This window comes from Bactrocera dorsalis, chromosome 4 (genome assembly GCF_023373825.1).
Source record: "Bactrocera dorsalis isolate Fly_Bdor chromosome 4, ASM2337382v1, whole genome shotgun sequence".
NCBI classification, from domain to species: domain Eukaryota; kingdom Metazoa; phylum Arthropoda; class Insecta; order Diptera; family Tephritidae; genus Bactrocera; species Bactrocera dorsalis.
The window spans coordinates 56,766,691-56,793,143 of NC_064306.1; the positions used below are offsets into that span (position 1 = coordinate 56,766,691).

General features: G+C 35.5%; 1 protein-coding gene across 2 annotated transcripts in view; it reads left to right on the plus strand.

Annotated features, from left to right (window-relative positions):
• Nucleotides 1-5,828: 5,828 nt before the first annotated feature.
• Nucleotides 5,829-26,453, plus strand: part of LOC105224350 (TWiK family of potassium channels protein 7) — an 85,543-nt gene continuing 64,918 nt past the window's right edge. The window contains exon 1 of one of the 2 annotated variants that reach the window (XM_049455426.1): nt 5,829-6,357. In XM_049455426.1, coding sequence (XP_049311383.1) covers nt 6,145-6,357 — 213 coding nt within the window. In that variant the 5' untranslated portion in view covers nt 5,829-6,144. The remainder of the gene's footprint in view (nt 6,358-26,453) is intronic. The other variant, XM_049455428.1, reaches the window with a different exon arrangement.

Consider the following 26,453-nt stretch of genomic DNA (forward strand, 5'->3'; position numbering starts at 1 on the left):
AAAAAAAATTAAACTGAAAATGAAATATGAAGAAACATCATTTTGAAAGCAAATTGTTTGGGGAAATATTTCGAAAGAGAAGGCAAGTGGAAATTGATTTTGCGTTTCGACATTTTTTTTTAACTCGTTTAAGAAATTCGAAGACCTTAATTTAATATTAAATAGGAATATGTTGAAACTATATCAAACCAGAATCAGTACCAGATTTCGGTTTCTATTTTTCTATTTATTTCTATTTTGGTACAGAATACGCGAAAATTTTAATTTTTAATTGAAGACTGAGGTTAGGCTACTGCCGAGGTCACAGCTACTCTAAGTACCTGTAGGTTAGCCGAGAATAGTAATACGCAACCCCCGACCAAGAGCTGCAGGAGAGGAGGGCTTGGTTCAAAACACTTCTAGCGCCCAATGAACATCCCGCGAAAAGACGAGAAGACGCCGCCTTTATATAAACGTCCACAGCCACTACTGGAGTTGCACCGAGGGAGAACTTACCCATGAGTGGGAGGCATCAAAGCGACGAGGGAAGAATATAGCAGTCAGCACCACAGACGACGAAAATCCTGGCCAAGCGCAAGCCAGAATTGAGGCCAGTAATTATCTGACTATGTTTCATTGGAAGCCGAAACGGATTAGTTTGACAAAAGGTTGTTGAGGGCAGTATTCTGTCACATCAGTAGGTAAGAGTGACATCTTATCGAAATGGCTGGCTGGATAATACAGTTCTCACCGCCGTCTCGTTAAAACGCTGGCAGATCTACAAGTACATTCAATGCACGTCACCATATTTTTTTTTTGGCCTGACATGTTCAGTTGGGACAAGCTCCTGATTCGCGCCCAAACCCAGCTCTGAACATCATAAGGACTTGTGTCAACTTTCGCGTGATAAAGAGCAACTGACACAATGCGCAGAGAGAGCGGCTTGAAGCGGAAACCCACTAGAAAAAATGAATACCAAAATCAAGATGGCCAAGACGGGAAATACGGTAAAGTCTTCCGTAGAAGCAGTAGACTGGAGAAAATTCAGCCTCAAGCGAAACTCCGACGACACAAGCACAACCGGCAAAACAAGGAAAAGGGAAGAGCACCCCAGCTGCCACTAAAGATGGATCTCAAAACTCGATGAAAGGAGAATAAATTACCCAAATGAGATGAGTAGAAGAGGAATAACTAGAAAAGTGGAAGGGTATCGTGTAAAAAATGAAGATGCCGATGGCAAAACAAGAGAACGTTAGCATGGATGTAAAGAACGAAAGGACACAGCTAGACAAACTCTTCGACGTCATCAAAAGTTACCGCAGAAACTGACTTACTGCAGAAAATGAGACCTCCGAGTCAATATCCTCAAAGCGGGGCGCGACCACGAATTCAAAAAAACGATCCTGCTATTAGAGCTGAAAAAGAGAATCTGCAACTGTGGCCGACCTTAAATGAAAGGCTACTATAAAAATTAGAGACCTTGACTCACTCACAACAAAAGAAGAAGTAGCTGGGGTTGTAAAAGAACCGATGAAGTACCTCGTCAAAGGCTTCACGATGAACATAACAGCTCCTAACACTAGAGAGCGGGTAAGGGCATATATAAAACCAAATTTTCTGTTTCTGTTTCCATTCTGATGCGACATCATTGTAAGACAATATTTTAAAAATCCTTTTGTAATTAATCGATATGTATAGTATAGGGTGATTTTTTAAGAGCTTGATAACTTTTTTTTAAAAAAAAACGCATAAAATTTGCAAAATCTCATCGGTTCTTTATTTGAAACGTTAGATTGGTTCATGACATTTACTTTTTGAAGATAATTTCATTTAAATGTTGACCGCGGCTGCGTCTTAGGTGGTCCATTCGGAAAGTCCAATTTTGGGCAACTTTTTCGAGCATTTCGGCCGAAATAGCCCGAATTTCTTCGGAAATGTTGTCTTCCAAAGCTGGAATAGTTGCTGGCTTATTTCTGTAGACTTTAGACTTGACGTAGCCCCACAAAAAATAGTCTAAAGGCGTTAAATCGCATGATCTTGGTGGCCAACTTACGGGTCCATTTCTTGAGATGAATTGTTGTCCGAAGTTTTCCCTCAAAATGGCCATAGAATCGCGAGCTGTGTGGCATGTAGCGCCATCTTGTTGAAACCACATGTCAACCAAGTTCAGTTCTTCCATTTTTGGCAACAAAAAATTTGTTAGCATCGAACGATAGCGATCGCCATTCACCGTAACGTTGCGTCCAACAGCATCTTTGAAAAAATACGGTCCAATGATTCCACCAGCGTACAAACCACACCAAACAGTGCATTTTTCGGGATGCATGGGCAGTTCTTGAACGGCTTCTGGTTGCTCTTCACCCCAAATGCGGCAATTTTGCTTATTTACGTAGCCATTCAACCAGAAATGAGCCTCATCGCTGAACAAAATTTGCCGATAAACACATTTCGAACCGAACACTGATTTTGGTAATAAAATTCAATGATTTGCAAGCGTTGCTCGTTAGTAAGTCTATTCATGATGAAATGTCAAAGCATACTGAGCATCTTTCTCTTTGACACCATGTCTGAAATCCCACGTGATCTGTCAAATACTAATGCATGAAAATGCTAACCTCAAAAAAATCACCCGTTACATTCATAAACTGAAGGAAACAATGTTTGAACTAACTCAAACTTAGGTTACAGTTTCTGTTTCAATTTCGGTTATAGGAAAGATTAAATAAATATGGTGCATACAGATTTATATTTATCGAGAATATGAATTTGACATTCGACAACTGAAAAACTATTTCATTTTATCGCGTCATATACTCAGTTTCTGTTTCTATTATTCAGTTTCTGTTTTTTCAGTTTCTGTTCTTTCAGTTTCTGTTTCTATTATTCAGTTTCTGTTCTTTCAGTTTCTGTCTCTATTGCAATTATAAAAATTTGACGAAATTTCGTAACTTTTTAGCTTAATCTATTTGTATAAACCTTTTTTTATGGTAAAAATCTGTTTCTGTTTCCATTTCTGTTATGGTATTTTTGTAAGCTCACACTAAAAATATGGAATGAACGCAAATATCGAATAACGCCAAGTATTCAGTTCATTCTGTTTCAATTTCTGTTAATAAGTTTTGGAAAAATTCACTCTAATATAAAAGTTACTTTCCTAAAGTATTTTTTCGATATCCGTAGAATCAACAACAGAAGTTCAGTAGACTGTTATGGAGCCAGAGCTTCAAAAGAGTTCGAGCTTCAGCTAACCCAATCACACGAACAATTTTCACACACAATATGCTGAAACATCAAACCCATTCGACGCACGTGCTTGCAACTAACAACAAAACTCGCAACCTGCAACATAGAACTTGCAACATGTTCTATTCGCCGGTTGATTTCAGGGAGAAGTGAAACAAAAACAAAGCCAATGTGAATATTATAAACAAAAATGCCGCACGTCACCGTTATGTCGTCAAATTGGAAGTATGAAACGAAATACAACAACAACAAAACCATAGTAAAGTAAAAAAGCAATAAGAAAGCCACGCAAGTTGAGGAATTAGCACTGGAGTGAATAAATCACTAAGCGTATGTGCGCGTGTGTGTGTTTGTGTGTTGACGCCACTACTACCGAAATGAATTGTCCAGCAAATTAAGCGAGTTTTTCATGCGAATTTCCTTTTCAGTTGTACCGTTGACATCGGCACGCATGGAAGTAGCGAATTCGGTTAATATTCCGTGGCGCGAAGTTATGAAATACCGTTATATGTACATATAAACTACAGGTGGAGTGCGGGTGGCGCTGAGGCTATTTGTGGTTATGTAAAGTTGTTTAAAAAGGTGAAATGCTGAATTTGCACAAACAGTTACATATGAGCAGAAAATAGAAACAATGCAAAATATTAAATAAATTAATTCAAGTTTAAGTAAATATAAACCGGCGGAGCCTCAATAGAATTGCTTGAAAATCGGCAACGGGGTTTAAAGCGTTGAAAGAGTTCAGTGCGTGCCATTCACTTATTTCTTTTGATCGGGTAGCAAAATTAGGGCAATTTTTTTGGATTTAAGGAAACGGTTGCACTGAAAACAAATCTATAGTGACGAAAAAAGATATATTTTTTTGATAATAACAAATAACATTGAAGTAACTCTAATATATAAAAGTTTTCCGGGGAATTACAGCAAAATGGCAGTTGCCAAATGGTTAAGTATAAGCAGCATAAGACAGCAGTTATTGGAGGGTTCAGCTACTTGGGGAGATTCTACAAATTTTTACTTTCGAAAACCTTTTACTATCAAATTTTCCAGTATATTCGAAAAATTGAGCAGTTTGGATAAAAAGATGTTGCAATTGTTGTTGTTTTCCAAGTTATACAGTGGGAAAACCTTCGAATAAGGTTAATAAGAAAGAAGAAAGTTATCAAACTAAAAGTGTGAATGGGACCTTAGTCAAGTGTTTGACTCCATCGAGCCTCCATTAAACTTATAAAATGTTTGTCGATTAAATACCTACAACTAGTCCAGGGCATATAAATTTCCTGTTTTCGCAATCTAGTTGTAGGTTGGAGCCTGCTTTGGCTAATTCATTTGCTTGGCATCGCCCGCTTTTTGGTAAAATCCCATATCTTGGGACCCGGCCGACATAATTTAGTACGTGGTATTCCCCTCACTCTGTGTCACAGCACGAAAATGGACGAAATCGGACAACAATCAGACATATTTGTCTGAAAAGTAATAGGACTGAGTCGATTTAAAACAATTTATTGAACCAATAGTTCCAATTCGTTAAAAACTTTCAAAATAAGCTCCTTCTGCGTCGATGCAGCGCTTTCGTGCGATTTACAAGCATCGAAGGCGTCACGGAAAGCATTCTCCTGAATAGCATTGAGAGCCGAGGTGCATGCTGCTTGGATCCCCTCCGTCGTCTCAAAATGTTTGCCCTTCATCGGCCTTTTCAGGCAAGGAAACAAAAAAATCCGGAGCCACATCTGGGATGTAGGGCGGTTCTACATTATTCTTTCACTTTCCAGTACACAAACCAAAAAAAAAAGAAAAAATGAATATAACAGGATAAAGCTTTGCGCGAATAATGCGTTCAGTGTATACCGCCTTATGACCAAAAATCGTCAATGTGTGAGATATGTATATTATTGAAATTCAGGAATAATCCCTCTTTGACAATGATGTGTTTGTATGTTAAGAATAGGTTGAATCGCGCCGATATACCTAATAAAATGATTTTCGAATTTCCGGGTGACTTTGTACCGCATATGTCGCCCAATTTGTGAGTTATCCCATGAAAATAAGAGAACGTGTTTTACTCGAAACAGTGTATCTTTGTGAGCAAAATGGATAAGTTAGAGCGGAAACTTGACCTAGCCCTATACAACTAATTTCAGCATTTTCGAACATCCGGCTGACTTTACTCTATGTGATTGGTTTTACATTTTAAAGTATTTCCCTGGCTTAGATTCCTGCAAGTTGCAAATGTATAAAATGTTTGGTTGCACCCGAACTTAGCTGTTCCTTACTTGTTCTTATTAAATTGGTTCAAAAAAATTATTTAATTAAAATTCATAATTATTTAAATAAATTAAAGAAGTTATATTAAATAATTATAATTTTTATTTATTTCCATTTTATTAAATTTATGGGTAGGAAGCTGCCTCCTCTGACCTCATACTGCTTCTTTTCTTAAAAATACTCGTATACAGAACAAATTACCCCACTGTACTCTGAGACTTTAACATATCATAACATTGTGTTGTTATATACACATACATATATATAATATATATAAATTTAACAAAATATCTTTTAACCCCACACACTTCCGCCAATAAGCGGGTATATGTGGTAAATCAAAATGTACAACAACAACAACAATTTACAAGTAAAGTGAATTAATGAAAATTATAAGCCAAAAACAACAACTTACATAAAAGTCTGCACTTACCAAAATCGGCGAATTCGTCACCGAAACGCCATGTGTGGCTGTGTGTGTACTTGCATGTATGTGTGTTACATGCGCCAGCAAAAGTGAAGTGGCTGTAAAAAAAGCATAAAAAGCAATAATCAAATAAATAAAATCATGCATAAATCTAAAATAAAATTGTGTTTATGTGTTGACGTGTGTTTTCGTTTGTAAATGAAATTTGAAAAAAAAAAAATAAAATAAATATGAAAAATCGCAAAAATACACTCGACTCATCCGACGAGGACAGCATAGAGCTTTTGGATAAACTGAAGCATGTGCACGTCGAGTCCGAGGCAACTAGCCATGTGCTGTGCTACAAGGAGAAAAGCTGTTGGGAGTCTGTTAAATGGAAATCGGCGCTGAATCATATTGGCTTATTCATATCGCTATCGATCTATGTGGGCGTAGGTGGGCTGGTGAGTGGATATATCAGATAGTAAATTATTTTTAAAAGTTCTTAAGCGATTTTTATGATGCGGTAATGATAATTGGTAAATATGTAATTCAAAATTATCAAACAAAAATTAATTAAATAATTAAGTTTTGTTATTAATTATTAATTTTTCGAATGAAAAAAATTTGTTTTGAGTGGTTAATTATGTATTAATGTTTAATTAATTTTTCTAAATTAGTATTAAAATTAATTATTTGTTAATAATAATAATAATTTTAATTTAATTAATTTATGCCATTTTTAATTATTATGGTTAACAATAATATATTATTAAATAGGAAAAATTAATCAAGGTATAAATTATTAATTACTTACAAAAAATAATTAAATAATTAAGTTTTAGTATTACTAATGTAAAATATAGGTTTTGAGTAATTAGTAATTAATTAATGTTTAATTAATTATTTTAAATTTTTATTAAAAGTAATTAATTACTAATTTACTAATTATAATAATTGTAATTTAATTAACGAACTTAAAGATTTAACTTTTTAAATTATTTTAGCTAACAATAACAATATAATAAAAAATTAAAAATTTATTTTTTTTATGTTTTTCATTTATTTCTTTCTAGTGCGGTAATTGATTATAAAATCATAATCAAAAATATTATTTTTTTTATTAATTTGATAAGAATACAATTTTAATTTGAGTAATTAGTTATTAATTAAAGTTTAATTAACTATTCTAAATTATTTTCAAAATTAATTAATTACTAATTTACTAAATATATTAATAATTTAATTAATTAAGTGAAAGATTTATTTTTTTTATTATTTTAGTTAACAAAAATAATATTATTATGTAAGAAAAATTAATTCAAATGTTAATTATTAGTTAATTATATTAATTTTTTTTTAATTTTTTTCTTCCACCGCGGCAATTGGAAAGCTTAAATCTTTTAAAAAATAATCAAAAATATAAATTTTTTAGAATAATGTGATTCTAATTCATTTACACAAATTATTTATTAATAATTAATAATATTGGGCTATAATTAATTTTTGTAATTAAGAAAACTTTTTCATTTACCATGATTAATTAATAATTCATGTAATAAAAACAAGATTGGTAATTATATTACAATTAATTATTTAAATAATTTGTGTATTATAATTAATTTTTTTAATTATAAATAATAATTTAATTATAAAATAGAATTCTGTTTAAAAATTTTTGTAACTAAATATAATGATTAATTAACTGTTAATAATTAATTAATAAAAATATTATTAATACAACTTTCATTAATTAATTAAAAAATTATTATTAATTAATTCTCTTATTAATTATAATTTTTTTTTAAATATGAATACATTAATTTCAACATATATTTAACACAAAATTAATTGGTAATTAAATTAATTAAGAAACAAAGTTTTTAGTTGACTAATTAATTAATAAAAAAGGGTATTACTTATATTTTCATTAATTAATTAAATAATTATCAGTAGCTAATTATTTTCTTAAATATAAAAAAAATTAATTATAACATAAATTTAAAACACAAAATTAATTAGTAATTAATTTAATTTAAAAATTTCACATTTTTCAATTCTTTTTTTCCGTTGTTTTCTTTTAAATTTCGCTAATGAAAAAAGTGATAAAAAATGCTTACTTGATTTTTGAATTTCTAAATTTTTTATAAATTATATAATCATTTATAAATAAATACCACACTTGGTCCAGTGTTACGCGTGAGTCAACAATAACATACACACACACACTCTCAACCAAAACAACTAAAATATTTCAATCAACATGAAATTGAAATAATTCTTTTTTACATTTTCTTTTTTCTTTTTCTTGTTTTTGTTGTTTTCGTTGTTGTCCGAGTATTTGTGTTTATCTTCAAGTGGCCATAAAACACTTAAGTGCTGCTAATACAGAAATTTCTGCGTGGGATTAACACAAGTGGCTAATTTAGAAACGGGAAAAAATAAATATGAAAACAACAACAACATTTCGATAAAAAAAAAAAAACAGAAAGCGATGAAAGAGTTTCGAAATTTGTTTTGTGAAGAAAAATGTTGGGTTATTCATCATCATCAATCAATGAGATAAACTGGCGAATATATGGGAGAGTAGCAAATAAGTTTTCTTATGCTTGTATGTGTGTATGTATGGGTGTATATATGCCATATATGTTTGCATGTAAATGTAAGTAATGAAGAGTAATGCCTTGTAAATGACCGCTGTCAATATTCATGAATATCTTATTTGGACGCGAAGACAAATGTTCATCTCTTTTGACTTGTAGGGCATTGATAATACTTCCGTTAACTTCAAAAGCTAATTAGCCAGCAAGAAAAAAGGGCAGACCAAAAAAATTGCAGTTGATTGGGTACAAAAACTCTAAGCTCTTAAGTAACCAATTTTTTCGATTTTTCTTTTATTGTTTTTTAATTTTAACAAATTACTTGGAAATATAAAAAACGAATCTGCATTTTTTTTTAATAATTTTTGATATGCAAATTTAATTTCCGAAACCTTGAAATTTACTAGAAATATTTGCTTTTAGTACATATGTATATAATGCCATATACCATTCATTGAACCCCAAACATGTCAATCAGTTATCTATGAGCTCTTCCTTCCCTGAGGTTTCTATTTATTTTCTGGTGATTTTCTCACTCTTAAGGTATACATATACAAATGTATATTTACATAATTTCAGGAACATATGTATATCTATTTTCTATTAGACTAAGATCATTACTAATAAACGCACAAAACATCTATTAATATATTCCGCAAACGAATCTTAGTGAAAATATGGAATAATACGAACGATAGTGTTATCCAAAAACACCTCAAAGCAATCCTCAGCAGTATATTTTGGTTTGATCACACCCAGAATCAAAATTGACCCTTTTTCATCGAGGATTACCTGAGATCCTATAGACCAAGCACAGTCTAGAAATCCAGAAGTTATTGAAAAGAGAAAAAAAAAACATCTAGTGGAGCGAAACTGCCAGCCTCAAAATCCAAATAAAAACTAATCACGAACAAACTCGGAGAAATCACAGAATCAACAGAAAATTATGTGAGAGAAAAAGAATATATAGAGCAGATTAATGTCAAGACTTATTCGAGATGATCTCCAAATGAACAGCATCTCTAACAACGCACTTGAAGCAAAATAGTCTTGATATACATTTTACATATGAAAAAATGTTTACTACTGAAGAAGTTTATAATAAATTAAACAGTAAAATCCTCGCAAATACTTCCAAAGGCGCAACAAATGGTATTCCAAGTCTCCATCAGTAGCCGGCAGTAGGCGTAGTCATCATCCAGCTGCTGTAATGTTTGCAGGGAAGTCTAATGAAATGGCATTACACCTCTGCACTTTTGTGCGAAAGGTAATGAGCATGTACTAGCAGAGTGTTTTAGTAGTCGTGGTAAAGCAGGTGGAGGATGGGGTCATGTGAAGAAGTTCACGCAAGTGAGGAAAGTTCTCTGATCACCATTCACTTGGGAGTGGCCAGAAACGATTCTTTTACATATGGCTCAAGCAGGTCACGACTTCCGGTCTTTGGCCAAGTATCCTCTGGGTAGCCTAAGAATATCCGTTTAAGGCGAGCTAAAGTGAGAAGGCGAAACATCCCCTACATAGGGTTGTGCGCTAGGTTTGGGACCAGCCACGTAAAAAAAAATACCCAAGAAGAAGAAGAAGTAAAGCAGTTAGTCAATAGTCTATTCGATAGCGCGCATTGGATCTTTTAATACGATTCTGCACCAGCACTTGCAGTGGCCTAAAAAGAACGATTTGAGGCATTTTTAATCGAAATCTTAAATGGAAAGCGTACAAAATACAGTTGCTGACATTCCCAAGCGACACCACTTCGCTCTATGGGCTCTTGAAACGTTTCAAGAAGATCCGGTATTTTCGAGCCAAATTTTATTCAGCGATAAGACCCGAAACCAAACCAAAATTGCGGCATTTTGGACAAAGGGCAATACGAAGATATTTAAGAACTGTCATTTCACATAGAAAAAACAAAAGTTTGGTGTGGTGTGTGAGTCGGTGAAATCAAAAATGATGCCAGTGAGAACGTAACCGTCAATTGCGACGGTTATTGCGCCATAATAACCAACTATTTTATGCCTGATATTGAAGCTCGCGATCTCGGCGGCTTTCGATTACAACAGGACGTCGCCACTTCCCTCACATCGCATCAGTAAATGGATTTATTGAGAAAACTCTTCGCAGATAATTTCACGTTTTGGGTTGGTCGATTGGCCACCATGATCGTGTGGTGTCACACCGTTAGACTTATTTCCTGTGGGTATATGCAAAGTCTAAAGTTTATGCGGACAATCCCGCTTCGCCTTGGAGTAAAGCATCACGCGTGTCTTTCCCCAGTTACCAGCCGAAATGCTCGAACGAGTCACAGAAAATCGAATTCAACGGATGGACATCTGAGACGTAGCGCGTAAGCAAAGAAGGTTAGTGATATCAGGTCTCTAAATCGTTTAAGATGAGCTTCAAAAACTAATCTCGTAAAAAGACAGACATTAAAAATAATGCTCGTTTCGGAAATCCAATAATTTCATAATGATCAAGAGAAATATAACCATCACAACAGCAGTAAACCTCTGAAACTTCAACAAACTAAGATAACATTTTACAGAAACATAGTTTCGAACTCATGTGCTGCCATCACACTTTTCCAAAGGACATATTATTTTCTGTACACGTCTACATATATTGCAGATACTATATACCACATACTCCAATAATTTCTAGCGACCTAACCATATGGCGGCACCGCTCGTAAGTATACATTTATGGCAATCCATGCAAAATTTAGTGCTATCACACTCCGAACAATTCATTGATTGCATGTCGTGCGGTAATTAAACGCTGAGTTGGGCGACAAGTCAGCGCCGACTGCCGCAACTCCCGCCACCGACAAAGTAACGGTATACAACCGAAAAAGTTGTTATGCAAAATTTTATATGTAAATATTTAAGTGGTCATGTCGCGACCAAAGAAATCGATAGGAAGCTCGTGTGGTCGCTCAAAACCGAATAGCTTGCAATAAAAGCCGCAGCGTAAATATTATATATATACTTGTATATATGTATTATATACAAACTTTGCGATGTAGAAAAGCCGCTCGGTGAAAAGTCACGTGTTCACGTGCAGCACGCAAAGTTTGACGCCATAAAACGCACACACCCATATACAGTTACATGCATGTGTGCGCTCGTATTTGCATAATCGAAAGGCGTCGTGTGAAACAAATCCATTTTGTTATTTGTTGAAGCGAAAAGTTGTGGTTTTCAGGCGATTTAAGAGTTTATAGAACTTCGGAAGGATTATCAAACTTATCGCAGAGAATTTTTTGCTGGTGTTTTGTGTATTTTTTTTTCTTTAAAGTAAAGAATTTAAGGTTGGCTTGAAGCTAAATGAACATCATGTGGGTTTTTTTCAAGAAAAACGAACATCGTGGGTTTTTAAGACAGTTTCTTCAAATATTTTCAAGGAAATTCTTCGAAATCGAAATTTTGAAATCTCTCAAAAGATTACTCCCAAAGGAAAATAAGGTTTTAAAGCTTGAAAATTTGGCTCTGATCGACAAAGAGGAGTCCACAGATCCCTTAAGTAGGTACTCAAGAACGAACACCACATTTTGCCTCTGTGAACTCTGGAGCTTTTTTAATCTCTCAATATTCCATTGAACTTGGTCTCAACATCACCGTTGTAAACCGTAGAAGAGTGTTCTGCTAGTCCTTAAAACTTCAACGAGAGCTCTTGTATAGTATTCTTTCAAATCAAATAATAACTTCTTAAATGGTAGTTTTTGCCTTCTTTCTACAAGAAATACTTAACTTGACTACGAAGGACAACTCTTAAATATATTGTAAGCTTAGGAACGGGTCTTAATTCTTCTTTTCATCGTTGTTTTTTTACTTATATCTCTTTGTGACCTTACGAGTACTGCCACTGCTATATGGTTACCAGTCACTATAAAAGATCGGTTGTTAGGGTTATACCAATCATATTCGGTCGTCAGAATCTCTTTTGTTATCGGCAGGATGTCTCGGAGACTTCTGTGGAGTGAAGATGTTCCGTCCAAATGCTGAAGAGTTGAGATCCCTGAAGTCGTTTGTTCTTGAAATTTCCGATGGAAACTCAGTCGACACCTGTGCGGCTAATTTAATAGTGATGCGCTTAGAACTTATTTGCGGACCTGCCAAGGTTTTAACGAGACGGAGGCAATTGTGTTATTAGGCTGACATTGTAACAGGGTTTCCCAAAGCCTACTAAAGTCATAGAATACCATTCTCACCAGCTCGAATGCAAAATCGTTCAAATCAGTTATTCCAATATTTCTTAATTACGATCTTACTGGTCTCGATCCTAATGAACGCGAGTACAGCGTATTTTTTTGTACAAATACATGCAATTGGGGATATTTCTATATCGGTTTCCATGTCAGTGAAGCGTCACTGAGTTGATTCCCTCTCCAGGGTAGGTATTCCAGCATCCCATTCGAGGCTATGAATGTTTATTCAGAAACGGCATTAATTCCTCTCATCACCGGCGATCATTAGAAATTTCAGGTATTTTAAGCCGCGTCTTCGTCACCTGTCGCTCTTGGTCTGCTTACTGACTGTCCACAGAACTTAAGATCTTAGGCCGCCTACAGTTCGCCAAGCTATTAGCCTTGATAGCCTGATCTCAAACAGTTATATAGAAGGAAATGAGGCGTATGTTTAATAAGTTAGGAAAGAGGCAGCCACTATGCCAAATGATATGCTGGAATTCTTTTTCTACCAATCCTCGCACCATCAATGAAGAACCTCAAACCAAGAAAGTTGTTTAATTAAATTATTGACATTTTTAAGGAAAGTGCATGTTCAAGTGAGTCATGAACCACAAATTTTGATAAATTTAACGTCTGGGCAAATAAACGAATACTTAGTCGACGGTCTGAGTTCAAAACTGTGCGCACACGAGTCACATTGTCGGTGTTTGTTGAAGTTGAAGTCACAAGTCTCCCAGCACGGTCTTCATCAGCGATCTCTTCCCGGCACTCCGTAAAGTCCTGGTGCCACCGAAACACACCACTTCTTGCTAAATCAAAATCTGGATAATCCTGCTTGATCATATCAAATGTCTTTGTCGCAGATTTACCGAGTTTCACACAGAATTTAATCGCGTATCTCTACTCTAAAGAACGCTGCATTTTCGGCTTGCACCACTCCTAGAAACACGTCGCGCGAAAATGTTTGTCCTGACTCGCCAGATGCTCGGATAAAACTGACCAGCCGCTCGTTCGTTAGCTAAGACCGACCTCTACCGAATACTGTCTAGAAAATCAGTCCTATTACTTTCCAGACAAACCCTGTAAACAAATTATTGACATACTTAAAGAAAAAGTCATGATATATATACAGCAAATTCATTATCTTGTCCGAAGCACCTTTCCTTTCGTTTAGACTGATCAGCAAGATTTTCGCTGGTAGTTTTTGAGATTAACATGAAAACATTTTCATCGACTACCTGGAACGTGGTAATTTTGCATTTGGGATCGTTCGGATGTTCAAATTAAAGTTTCAAAGACCGATTTGTTTGGCCGAAGACTATATAGCTTAGGTAGTAAAAAGAAAAATAATTCGTCTCCTGACGAGTTATTTTAGTAAGCTTAAGAATTAGGTTCGAACCCCCTTAATCAAACCATCACATGTAAAAGTAAATATCAAACTGGCAAACTCAATCCCACACGCTATGCAAAGTGCTTTATTTATAATCCATTTATAAGTAAGAACTTCAGTCGGTGCGTTATGTGAGTACCCCAAGTAAATATTTTATTGAATAATTACAAAGTTTCCACTTCTGCTGGCGCTGCATTGCACGCACATTTCAAATCACGTTTCAAATCACTTGCGATATCACATTCCCCACACTTAAGAATGTTCACTTGGCAAACAGTTTTAAGTGAGTGAGATCAAAGGTGGGTGTGTGTGTTTGTAACGGCAGTAAATATCCGTGGCATTAAGACGTTACATGCAACATCAACATCAAGTTAAGATTTCCGTTAGGTGGCTTTTGCAATTTCCGTTCCATTTCCTTATGAATACACGGCATTAAAACACTTTTTTCTCTTTTTCATGTTTTTATGGTACTTAATTACAACGGCATTTGAGAGAGGGGTTTCCGTTTAAAGTGAATTTATGGTCTGCTGCCTTTTAATGTGTCACTTAGTGGCTATCAAACGATTTTTTCAAAGAATTTGAAAAATGCATTTTTATTTGTTGTTGCAATTGTGCAATAATTTATAAATACAATGTTGCATACATTTGAGGCAGGAATGCGTATGTTTGTATATTTATACTGCTTTTGTTAAAGCTTTAAATAATCGGACTGTAGCTGCTCAAATATGCAAGTAATTCGAGTACAATAGTACTTTTAACAGCGTTTGTTAGAGCAGAGGTACGTGATTAAATTCTGTGTGAAACTAGATAAAATTGCGACTGACACGTTTGATATGATCCACCAGGCTTACACAGTTGTTGCTTTAGCAAAAAGTGGTATGTATCGGTGGCACCATGCCATTTAAGAGTGTCGGGAAGAGGTTGCTGATGAAGACCGTGCTGGGAGACCTGCGAATTCGACAAACACCGACAATGTGGCTCGTGTGCACAAAGTTTTGAACTCAAACCGTTGATTAAGTATTCGTTTAATTGCCCAGATGTTAAATTTATCAAAACGTGAGGTTCATGATATTGTGACGAAGCACTTGAACATGTGCCAGACGTCGGAGCCGATTGGAAGCAGCACCACGGCTCACACTGCCCTTCTTGTGAACAGCTACCTAACCAAAACCGGCATCCCGACGCTTCCTCAGCCGCCCTTTAGCCCATATGTGGCCTCATCCGGATGTTTTTTGTTTCCTTGTCTGAAAAGACCGATCAAAGGCAAGCATTTTGAGACGGCAGAGGCGCTACAAGCAGCATGCACTTCGGTTCTCAAGGCTATTCCGGAGAATGCCTTCCGTGACGCTGGGAATCGCTCTGGCAGCGCTCCATCGACGCAGAAGGAGCCTATTTTGAAAGTTTTTAAAGAACTGAATGTTTCGTTTAATAAATATTTTTAAATCGACTCAGTCGTATTACTTTCCGCCTAAACTCTGTACAGTATGCTCACCACTTGATAGCTTATACCATATATTAGGTTATCAAATATCTCCCTTCCGCCTTTTTGCTCTTCATTCAATGCTTTATAAAAAGTGTTAAAGTGTTTGGATTTAGTTCAAATATGCGCCGTTTCGTTCGTGAAGCTGTTTCCATCTAGACGGCAACTTCAGAATACCCCCCTCGTAGAAGCCCTCTCCTTATTTGCGAAGAACTGGTACAGCCACTTTTCACAAGCCTCTTTTGAGTTCAACTTTACACCAACAATGGCGTTCGCCATGGATAGAAACAGGTGGTAATCACTTGGGGCTATATCCGGGCTATATGGTGGATGCGATAAAACCTCCAATCGGAGCTCCCATAGCTTCTGACGAGTCATCAACGAAGTGTGTGGTCTGGCGTTCTCTTGGTGGAACATTATACCCTTCATGTTGGCCAATTCTGAACGCTTCTGGTCGATCGCCTGCTTCAAGCAGTCCAGTTGTTCGCAGTAGATAATAGAATAAAGCGTCTGGCCATATGGAACAGCTCATAGTTGATGATTCCCTGCCAATCCCACCAAACACCACACAGCAAAACCTTCCTGGCCGTCAATCCCGTCTTGGCCCAGTGTTTGGGACGATTCATCCAGTCTTTGACCACGACCGTTTCACTTGATGTTGTCGTATGCGATTCATTGTTCGTCGCCAGCCACATCGCTTCAAAAAATGGGACGAGTTCGTTCCGTTTCAGCAGCATATCGCAGGCGTTGATTTGGTCCCATAAGTTTTTTTTGCGTCAAATCATGCGGCACCCAAACCACTTAAGCTTTTTTGTGTATTGGTGCCTTCTGCAGATGGTTTTTCAAATGATTTGGTGACTAACTTCCAACGTTTCTGGGCAATGTCACGAGATGCCACATGCCAGTCCTTAACACGATTTTTTTCATGATTGATCGGTATTCGTCATCACAGGTCATCGGCCGGGTGGTACAGTACCATCCCTCTCAAAAACAACATTAATCTCACCGAACGTTTCTCTACCGGATTAGCCCTTTAACGAAGGAAAACTTTAAGATAGCGCGTATTTCGGCGTGTTCATATGTTTACACGTCTATAACTGTTGGGACGCAATATCCAAACTAATCATGCATAGCGTCGTTTTGTAGGTTACGTCAAGGACCTTTCAAAGATGTATAGTATTGTCTGATACAAGCTCTGTAACCCTTTATAAAGGGTGATTTTTTTGAGGTTAGGATTTTCATGCATTAGTATTTGACAGATCACGTGGGATTTCAGACATGGTGTGTCAAAGAGAAAGATGCTCAGTATGCTTTGACATTTCATCATGAATAGACTTACTAACGAGCAACGCTTGCAAATCATTGAATTTTATTACCAAAATCACATTGTTCGGTTTTTTTTTTTTTTCGGACAAATTTTGTTCAGCGATGAGGCTCATTTCTGGTTGAATGGGCTACGTAAAATAAGCAAAATTGCCGCCATTTGGGGTGAAGAGCAACCAGAAGCCGTTCAAGAACTGCCCATGCATCCCGAAAAATGCACTGTTTGGTGCGGTTTGTACGCTGGTGGAATCATTGGACCGTATTTTTTCAAAGATGCTGTTGGACGCAACGTTACGGTGAATGGCGATCGCTATCGTTCGATGCTAACAAACTTTTTGTTGCCAAAATGGAAGAATTGAACTTGGTTGACATGTGGTTTCAACAAGATGGCGCTACATGCCACACAGCTCTCGATTCTATGGCCATTTTGATGGGAAAACTTCGGACAACAATTCATCTCAAGAAATGGACCCGTAAGTTGGCACCAAGATCATGCGATTTTAACGCCTTTAGACTATTTTTTGTGGGGCTACGTCAAGTCTAAAGTCTACAGGAAATAAGCCAGCAATACTTTCCAGCTTTGGAAGACAACATTTCCGGGGGGGGGGGAAGAAATTCGGGCTATTGCAAGGGGGGGGGGGCCGAAATGCTCGAAAAAAGTTTGCCCAAAATTGGACTTTTCCGAATGGGACCACCTAAGACGCAGCCGCGCGGTCAACATTTAAATGAAATTATCCTTCAAAAGTAAATGTCAGATGAACAATCTAACGTTTCAAATAAAGAACCGATGAGAATTTTGCGCAAATTTTAGGCGTGTTTTTTTAAAAAAAAAAGTTTATCAAGCTCTTTAAAAAATCACCCTTTTATATAGCTGCGAAATTCAAAAAACAAAATGGGCTGAGAAGGGAGATATTTTGTCAACCTAATATTAAATTTCATCAGATATCTCAAAAAACTTACCAAGAAATTTTTATAATCTTGTAGAAAAAACTTCACAGCTTCAGCTAAAAAAATTGCTTTTAGATCCATATCCTCTGGATGTAATGTACATATCTATATATATAAAGAAAGTTGTTGTTAGTTACATCATTTATAACTCAAGAAACGGCTAAACCGATTTGGCTTAAAAATTGGTGGGGAGGTAGCTTAGAACCAGGGTAAGGACATAGGATACCTTTTAGATCTTTATGTCAAAGTTTAATACAACTCATAAATACAAAAATTATATTTCAAATAAGCATTTGTTCAAAATTCATGTTGTAGCATATTTGAATATTTCATTTCTTCAAAAAAAAAAAACAAAGCAAAAACATAAAAAAAACACCTCACATCTATATAATATAAAAGAAAGTTGTTGTTAGTTACATCATTTATAACTCAAGAAACGCTTAACCGATTTGGCTGAAATTGGTGGAGAGGTAGCCTTAGCTTTCTAAAAAATAATGCAATTGCTAAGTATTTGGAACAGAAGAAATGAACTGCAACCAAATACGCAGTGAAAAGTAGATTATTAACTGGCTCAGTAATCAGTCGTTGATTCCCAAAAGACTGATGTTATAACTTTTCCAGCCGACTTTTTTTGTTTTTCCACGCCTGAGAACCGGTTCATCATGTGCAGTCCACTAGAAATGACTGTCGATTGGACTCCAGTGGGAAATGATTGGAGCTATGGTTTCTATTACCCACTTTATTCCGATTATAGAGCACTTAAACACGTTCTCAGAATCAGTTATTCGTTGTTTTTATTGGATTATGAACTTGCGAGCCGCCTACTCTGTGTTATTTCGCCTGTTTTTCCAGCTTAGCAAATGTCTTTTTTTCAGCGGTGGATTTCCTCTGAGCCCAAATTCAACAGTATTTTCCCCAAAAAAACACTGCTTTATTGACACACGAAATGTTTTATGATCCATTTTTTATAAACTAACACAAGTTGCTTTACAAAAATGCTACATCTCATTAACTAATAGTTATAATCCAACTAATAGAAATCATATACATATACATATGTAGATGGTAGGAGTAGTATTATCTATGTATCAGCCACAGTGAAGCGTGGACGGGTCCTCTAGTTATATATAAATATGATGGTCTAAAAGATTACTCAAATGGTGTGAAAATAACTTCTCTTGTCTCTGTTCAAAAAGTACCTTAATTACTAATGAGCTAAGACTATCAGCAATTTTTCCACGATAGAGATTACTTTTAACTATTCCTAAGATCATTGTTAATAAAATATATATGTATGTATGTACATATATTTCTTCTCTACACAGTTTTTAAACAGAAATGTCTCTTCAGTACATTTCCGTTCAGTCTGGAAATTAAGGTTCACAAGCAAGAGGTCAACTAATTATGTAATACTTATTTGCAACAAAATATCTAATTCCACAATCGCGCCAAACAAACTTTTCACATTTTCCTTTAGCTGCGCATATTTCACGGCTAAAGTGTACATATGTAACTTTCACTTAACTAATTTTTGCCATTTATCACCTCTTGCTGGCTCCGCTATAGTTCATGCCAGAAAGTTCAAAGCACTTTTCCCACCGTTTGCCAAACGAACAAACAAAAAGCAAGAAAAAAAAAAACAGACAAAGAAAATACTAAAATTTGTTTTGCGGCCAAGGTCAATAGTGGGGACTAGCTGAAAGGAAGTTGAAGAAATTATTGAAAAGCACAATGGGATTTCCTACAAAACGGTAGGTGGCAGACAGAGCAGAACGCCATGAATTGACACACATACCAACGCAAAGGTATAAAAAAAGGAGTCTAGATATGAGTCGGTGAACGCAGCAAGCAAATGCCGTGTTCAAGGATGAGAGAATGTGGGCAAAGCGAGAAGGGTTTGAGGGTTTTATATAAATTTTTTGTGTACATATGATAATTATTTAAATATGTTTCGGGCTTATTTGGGTCACTAGAACAATTAATATGAAAAGTACACAGCTATTAGTAAGTTTTATGCCAACTTACGGTTATGTAAGTACGGATAAATTATAAAAATAAACATTGTAATTCAATTATATTTCTTCTTATTAAAATGCATTGAACATTAAGGATTTTTCGATTGGTTTTGATATAAAATTTCCAATCAATATTCTCGAAATTAAAAAAAAATACGAATCCATTGGAAACCGCGCAGCTAACAGCTATACAATTTTAGAGCCAACTTGTTATCAGACAGTTGAGACATACTACCTAATAAATCACGCGTTAAATGACTTCAAGCGTTCGTTTTGCTCGTCAATTAATCTAAGCATGAAGAGACTATAAATTTTGAATTGCTCTCGTAAAAAGGGAAGCACTTTCGAAAACTTGATAGTCAATATCTAAATTTGGTAAAATTAAATGCCATAAAAAAGCGCATGAAGTTGGCTAGAGAATGAAGTTAAACTATTATAAGAGTTACGTATACGCAATGGTGGCTAGATTTGTTGCGAAGTGGGTAGATTTGTTAATAACACAATTTTCTGGCTGCTTTAATATATACCATTTACTAAAACGAAAGCAAAGCAGCGAAACTATTTCACTGACGAGCTGGGTCAACACACACCTGTCCATCGATGGATCATTTAGGTGGAGGTCGAGTGATAAAAAATTGTAGTCACCGTAGAATATCTGCGATGTAAGCTGATGAACTTGCAAAAAAGAGCATCTTCGTATCTTTGTTACTGTTTGACTGTCTCATTTTTTACTAGTTTGGTTGTTAACAACTGGACCTCACTTTCTTTTCAACGAGTTTTTTTCAAAAATGCTGAAAGGTTCTCTTTGACCCGAGTAGCCTGCATTAAACTGAAGCTATCAGCAAAAACAAGAGTTTCAGTTGAGAAGTTGTGGCAAAATTCGATTATTTTTTTTCAACATATGTAGAGTTCAACGCATGTAGAGTGATTAACTGATTCTAGCGACCTTTCAACTTTTCGACACCATTTCTTTGTAGTACGATTAGATCTTTGCATCAAAATTGGGCTCGGTTTTGCGCGATCACATCTTCATTCAACGGACATTGCTTCCTAGCGAGTATTATTTGATATCTAATATCAGGAAAAAATAATATCTGTTTAAATCATATGGATTCAATTCTAATAGCGCCATTTAGGTGTCAGGCCTGGGACCAGTTTTATGTTTATCTCTAATTATTGGACTTTGCTCTTTTGAAAGCCATTAGGATAGAGTAAATCTGTTTCATATTTAACGGCAAAGATATTTGTGAGACCAACTTGGTAGATTGAAGTTCTTCTTGATTGTCTCGCCTTTGCGATACTAAAGTTCACTGTATATGGGTTCTCACTCCATTAGGTAACTAGAAGAACTCTCCTTAATATCAAATTAGGACCGATTTGTGCTAAAACTTCTAACTACAAAAAAAATCCATCAAAAAATTTATAATATGCAAAATAGTTTCAGGAGATATATTCTAGAAACCAATTTCATTGGGTGGAAATTAACTATAGTCCATTAGGCATTATATCACGCAACTGCAACGAACTGTCAGGCTTTCGTGCAATTGGCTTACCCATCTTATGGGAACAGCATAAGGTTGGAGATATAATTCTGGGGACTAGCAGGACATATTTTTATTGCCGCGTTTTCTCGAATTGGCGTTAAGAGTTCGCATGCGTCGGTTTTTATTCACCAGGAAGTGTACAAAAGGAAGTACATATAACGGAGACACATCTAATGGTGGAACGTGAGTTTTTGCCTGCTGACAAGATAAAAGTACCTAGAACTATCTTAGACAGGAAGCTCTCGTGGAAACCCAACATCTTGGAGAGAACAAGGAAAGATATAGGCTGCCCTGTACAGCGTGAGGGAAGCATTGGTACAATGGTGGGCACTCTCATCACAGGACTTTATTTGGCTCTTTAAAGCAATAATTAAGCCCATAATATGTCTATGGATATATTTTATGTAGCAGGCCTTGGTTAAACTAAACTCGAAAATAAATTGGCAAGTATCTCCGCGCCGCTTACAAGCCGGGGCCCTTTGAAATCATACGTACATTTCGACTTCATCCCAAAAATACTGGGTTACCAGGACATCGTTTACCCCTAGTCCTGGCGAATGCCGTTTCTCTGCTTGCATATAAACTTCGAGGGAGGCATAGAAGGGAATATGACTCGCTGGAGTAAAGGTGCGGTTTTTTTTAAGCTTTTTACATGAGTGGATCAAAGTTTGCGGTGAAGTTGGTGGAGGAGTACACTGTTGGAAACTTTCCATCAGCTTCAGTTTTTGGGTTACTGACCCAACTGCAGTGCCTTCCAAGCGTAGTGGTTTTGCATAAAGGTAACAGTAGGAATACTACTATCGAAACACAGTCTTCTTTAGAGTGGTGACAATCCATGCGCTTAAGGCTAATGAAGGAATGTCTTGATTCCTTGTCTCTAAAATCAAGCTATTTTTGGATAAGACTGATTTGGCTGCCTGACCACAGCGGTACTATAGAAAGCTATACTGCCGAAGAGCTTACTAGGACAGGATAGCTAAATCTCACTATCTACGGAATGAGAAGTGGTAGGAGTCAATTGGATTACTACTAGACTGTTTTGGGCCTCAGACCAGATCAGTACCCTTTGGTCAACTACCATAAGCCTGTGCATAGCAAAGCCCTTTTGGCTCAGAATAAATCGGAATAGGTCTAGAACTTTTCTTTCCAGTCCCTTCTCCGCCAGGTCCATCTTTCAATGGTCTGTAGCAGGACGACACTACATCCAATCAGGAATCATAAAATCAGATTGAACATCTTTACCGGACGCCATCTGCTTCAGCTGTCTGGAACAAAATGAAATAGAATCTCAAGACTTTCTCCTGAATGTACCGCTTATGTCAGATCAAGCTAAAAAAACCTCGGATCTAATTTTTAAACATCCAAGTGAAGTAGTGAAAAGAGAAATAAAACACATAAGGGGGCTTGTGCTAGGTTCAGGGTTGCATGGCTATGGTAATGACACTAACAGTTACACACCTGAATTTCTTTTGCTGCGTTTGCTTTCAGCTTAAAGTTGATCAATGGCAATCAACAAACGCTGCCTACGACAGTAATAGTCCCAATAAGTGTAAGTAACGGGATATTCCACGCACTTTTCGCCACTCAAAACAAACAAAACACGCAAAACTTCGATTAGCATGAGTTTATGTGTGTATGTGTATTGACATAATTGTGTAGACAGCATAACGATTTATACCCACACCCTAATGTGCGCAATAATAGCATAATCAGCAATTTTTACAACCACCCTTGACCACTTCGGAGATTTTCGGCAATCTAATCTGAAAAGCGTTCAAATCACAATACAATTTTTATATATGTATGTATGTATGTGTATGTGTGTAAATAAACCAATCTGATAAAACACTCCTTGTATTTATGTTTATATTTTCGGCACTTAGCTGTTGCCTGCTCAATGGCTTGAGCAATCACGACAAAGTAGGTTTGGCCTCTATACAGCCATTCTCCGCTCTACCACTCCCTCTAAATTGTGCTGGAATTTGTTTTTTGCAGACTTTTTATGCCTTTCGATTGCTTTACTTTCATAAATTGCCACATAGCTGACCTTTTGTTTTGCCTTCGTTCTGTTTTCGTTTTCTAAATCACTTTTTTCACTTCTCGTCGGCGATTGCATTTGCCCCGCCCCTCGTGCCACACTGATTGCTATTTTAGATTTCTTTTCATTTGCATAGTTGGATTTGAAATATTTGTTTTTGTCATGATTATCGCAAATCGCAATGTATTTGTAATCGTATATGTGGGCCGTGTTTTCGATATTTTCGTAGTTTGCTTTTAGGCGCGAAAAGCACATTTTCCGCTTAAGTGATTTGTTATCGTGTTTTATTAGTTCTTTTGTTAAAATTTCGACTTCCGGTGAGAGAAACATAATTTGTGTAGTTTGTTTTCATATTTTATGCAATAATTTATTGCCAGGTGTCGGTAGTTTTTACGTCACCATGGTTCTGAGTTGGGTAATATACATATTTTTTAAGCCTTTTCAGACTTAGTGAGCATTGCTATTGGTGGCTTTTACCAATGATTATAATAAAGTGTTGAAACTGAATATTGAATATCCAGCAATATCTATCAAATTCGTAGAAAAATAATTTATTTTATCTGGCAACCCTTTTTAAAGTTTCTTCTTTGCATATACATGCATACAAGAAAACTGATGCAGCATTTTTTACGAGTCTAGAGCACCTTTTGATTTAAATTTTTAATTTAATTGGAAAAAGTGAAAACAGGTGGCAACTTACATCAATAAAATGATTATCAGAAAGTCTTCTTGAAATTTCCTAATTCAATTTTTTGAATTAAATTACAATTTGAAGATTATATGTGCATACATTATATGTATATTTTATTAAATTATTTTTTTAAACAGGTGGCAACCCTTCCCAAAAATATTTTCTTTCGTAAGTTTTGTTAAATTTCAATGTGAAAATTATATGTGATCACATTACATATTTTATTGCAATAAATATTTTGTAACAGGTGGCAACTATTCTCAAAAATATTTTCGTATAAACTTCAGTTTGAACGTTAAAGGTGAATAAATTACGTATATAATTAAATTAATTTTTTTTAACCAGAAAACATTACATATTTTAATGCACTACATTTTTTTTGACAGGTGGCAACCCTTTTCAAAAATATTTTCTTTAGTAAATTGTATTTATTTCCACTCTGCAAGTTAAATGTGAACAAATTACATATTTTATTGAATTACATTTTTTAGCAGATGGCAACCCTTTCCCAAAATATTGTCGTTTGTAAATTTTCTTAAATTTCAATGTGAATGTTATAAATGCATAAATAACATTCATTACTGCTTAAATTTTTTCACATAGGTGGCAACCCCTTTCAAAAATATTTTCAATTGTTAGTTAAATTTTAATGGTGTACCAAATTTGTAACGTTTTTTCATCTCATTATTTTATTCATATTTGAAAACAGGTGGCAACCCCATAATTTTTATTTTATTTTTAAACTATTTAATAAAATTAATAGTCACTTGCAAAAAATAACTGTTTTCAACTTAAGCTTTTACTTTACGCACTACAACAACAAAACTGTTGGAACCCGAAACGAAAATTAGATGAAATGCCTTCACGTCGAAGACCTTACACCCTAAAATGTTCAGTAATATAAACATAATTGTATGCGCAATGCCATTTACATATAAAGTATGCATATATATATACATACATATACATATGTATATGTATATATGTGTGCTTGGCTAGACTATAATTTCCGCACGCTTCGTAGAAAATTGCCAGACCGACTAGCAATTGCTCTACTCCGCCGTTCCCGTAACGTTACGCTCTGTGCAGGCCGCAGAAAATCTCAGACATATAGCTGTAAATTCAAATTCGAATTCATTTACACAATTTGCTTACATAATGCAATTGATTGGAAGTTCAAAAGTGCTCACTCAATTGCTTTGAATGTCCAACTGTATTGAACGGCAAATGTTACGTATACGCATGGCTGCACCGCCTAATCGAGCGCTCTATTTGTGTTTAGAATACACTATTTCTGGATGCAATTTGCTTGTGAGTTGTAAGGAAATTTCTTTTTTATATATTTTATTTATGTTTATATGTGTATGCGAGCTAAATAACGGTTTCACCTAAATTCATATTTCCGCAGTGCAAAGCGCCTAGAAAGCATCATCAAACAGCGTTTAATTATCATAGCTCAGACTACCTCAATTGGCAAACTGTGTTTGGTTATTTTTAGAGATTATGCTGACGAAATATTTTTATAAACGCATATTTTATTCAATTAATACAAAAATAGCTGTTTAAGTTTCATTTCTGCGTTGCCTCATGTGCCAATAAAATTTGAATATGGGACTCCCCAAGGAGTATTGAATGTATTTCAGATACATAAAATAAATAAAAACTCTTGCATAATTGTTATGGTATTTAACGAACCATTAGTAGCAATTAAAGCTATAAAATCTTCTGTGAGTCGCTTAACGGGAGGGCGAAATCGAAATATTAGAATAAAAGATAGAGTCACGAAGTAAATTTTGGAGTATAATTTTATAAGGAAATAGTCCAAATATATTTAAATATACTCATATCGACAGATTTTCTCTCCTTATAGTGAGACGATTACCACTTCGACTGATATACGCCATCACTACATTGGACCAATTCTAATAATATTTGAATACTCTTGCTACCAGCTAAAACTAATGGAGATAGATATAGAGTTATATGTATATATATACATATATAAATGACTAGGGTGACGAGAAAAATTGAAATCCGATTGACTGTCTTTCCATCCGCTCGTGCAAATTGTTACTTGAGTAAAAATTTACATATCTCTATGAAACTTGGTATGTGGGTTCCTTAGTATAAAAAAGCAGATGAGCGGACCACTGCCACACCCACAAATCGCCATTAACCGAAAACACGTAAAGTGACATAACTAAGGACTGAAGTAAGATATAAGATTGTAATTTGGTATAAGGGATCGCTTTAACAAGGGGCACCTGTGGACAATTAAAAATTTTTAAAAAGTGGACGTGGCCCCCCCTCTAAGTTTAATGTACATATCTCCTAAACTACTTAAGCTA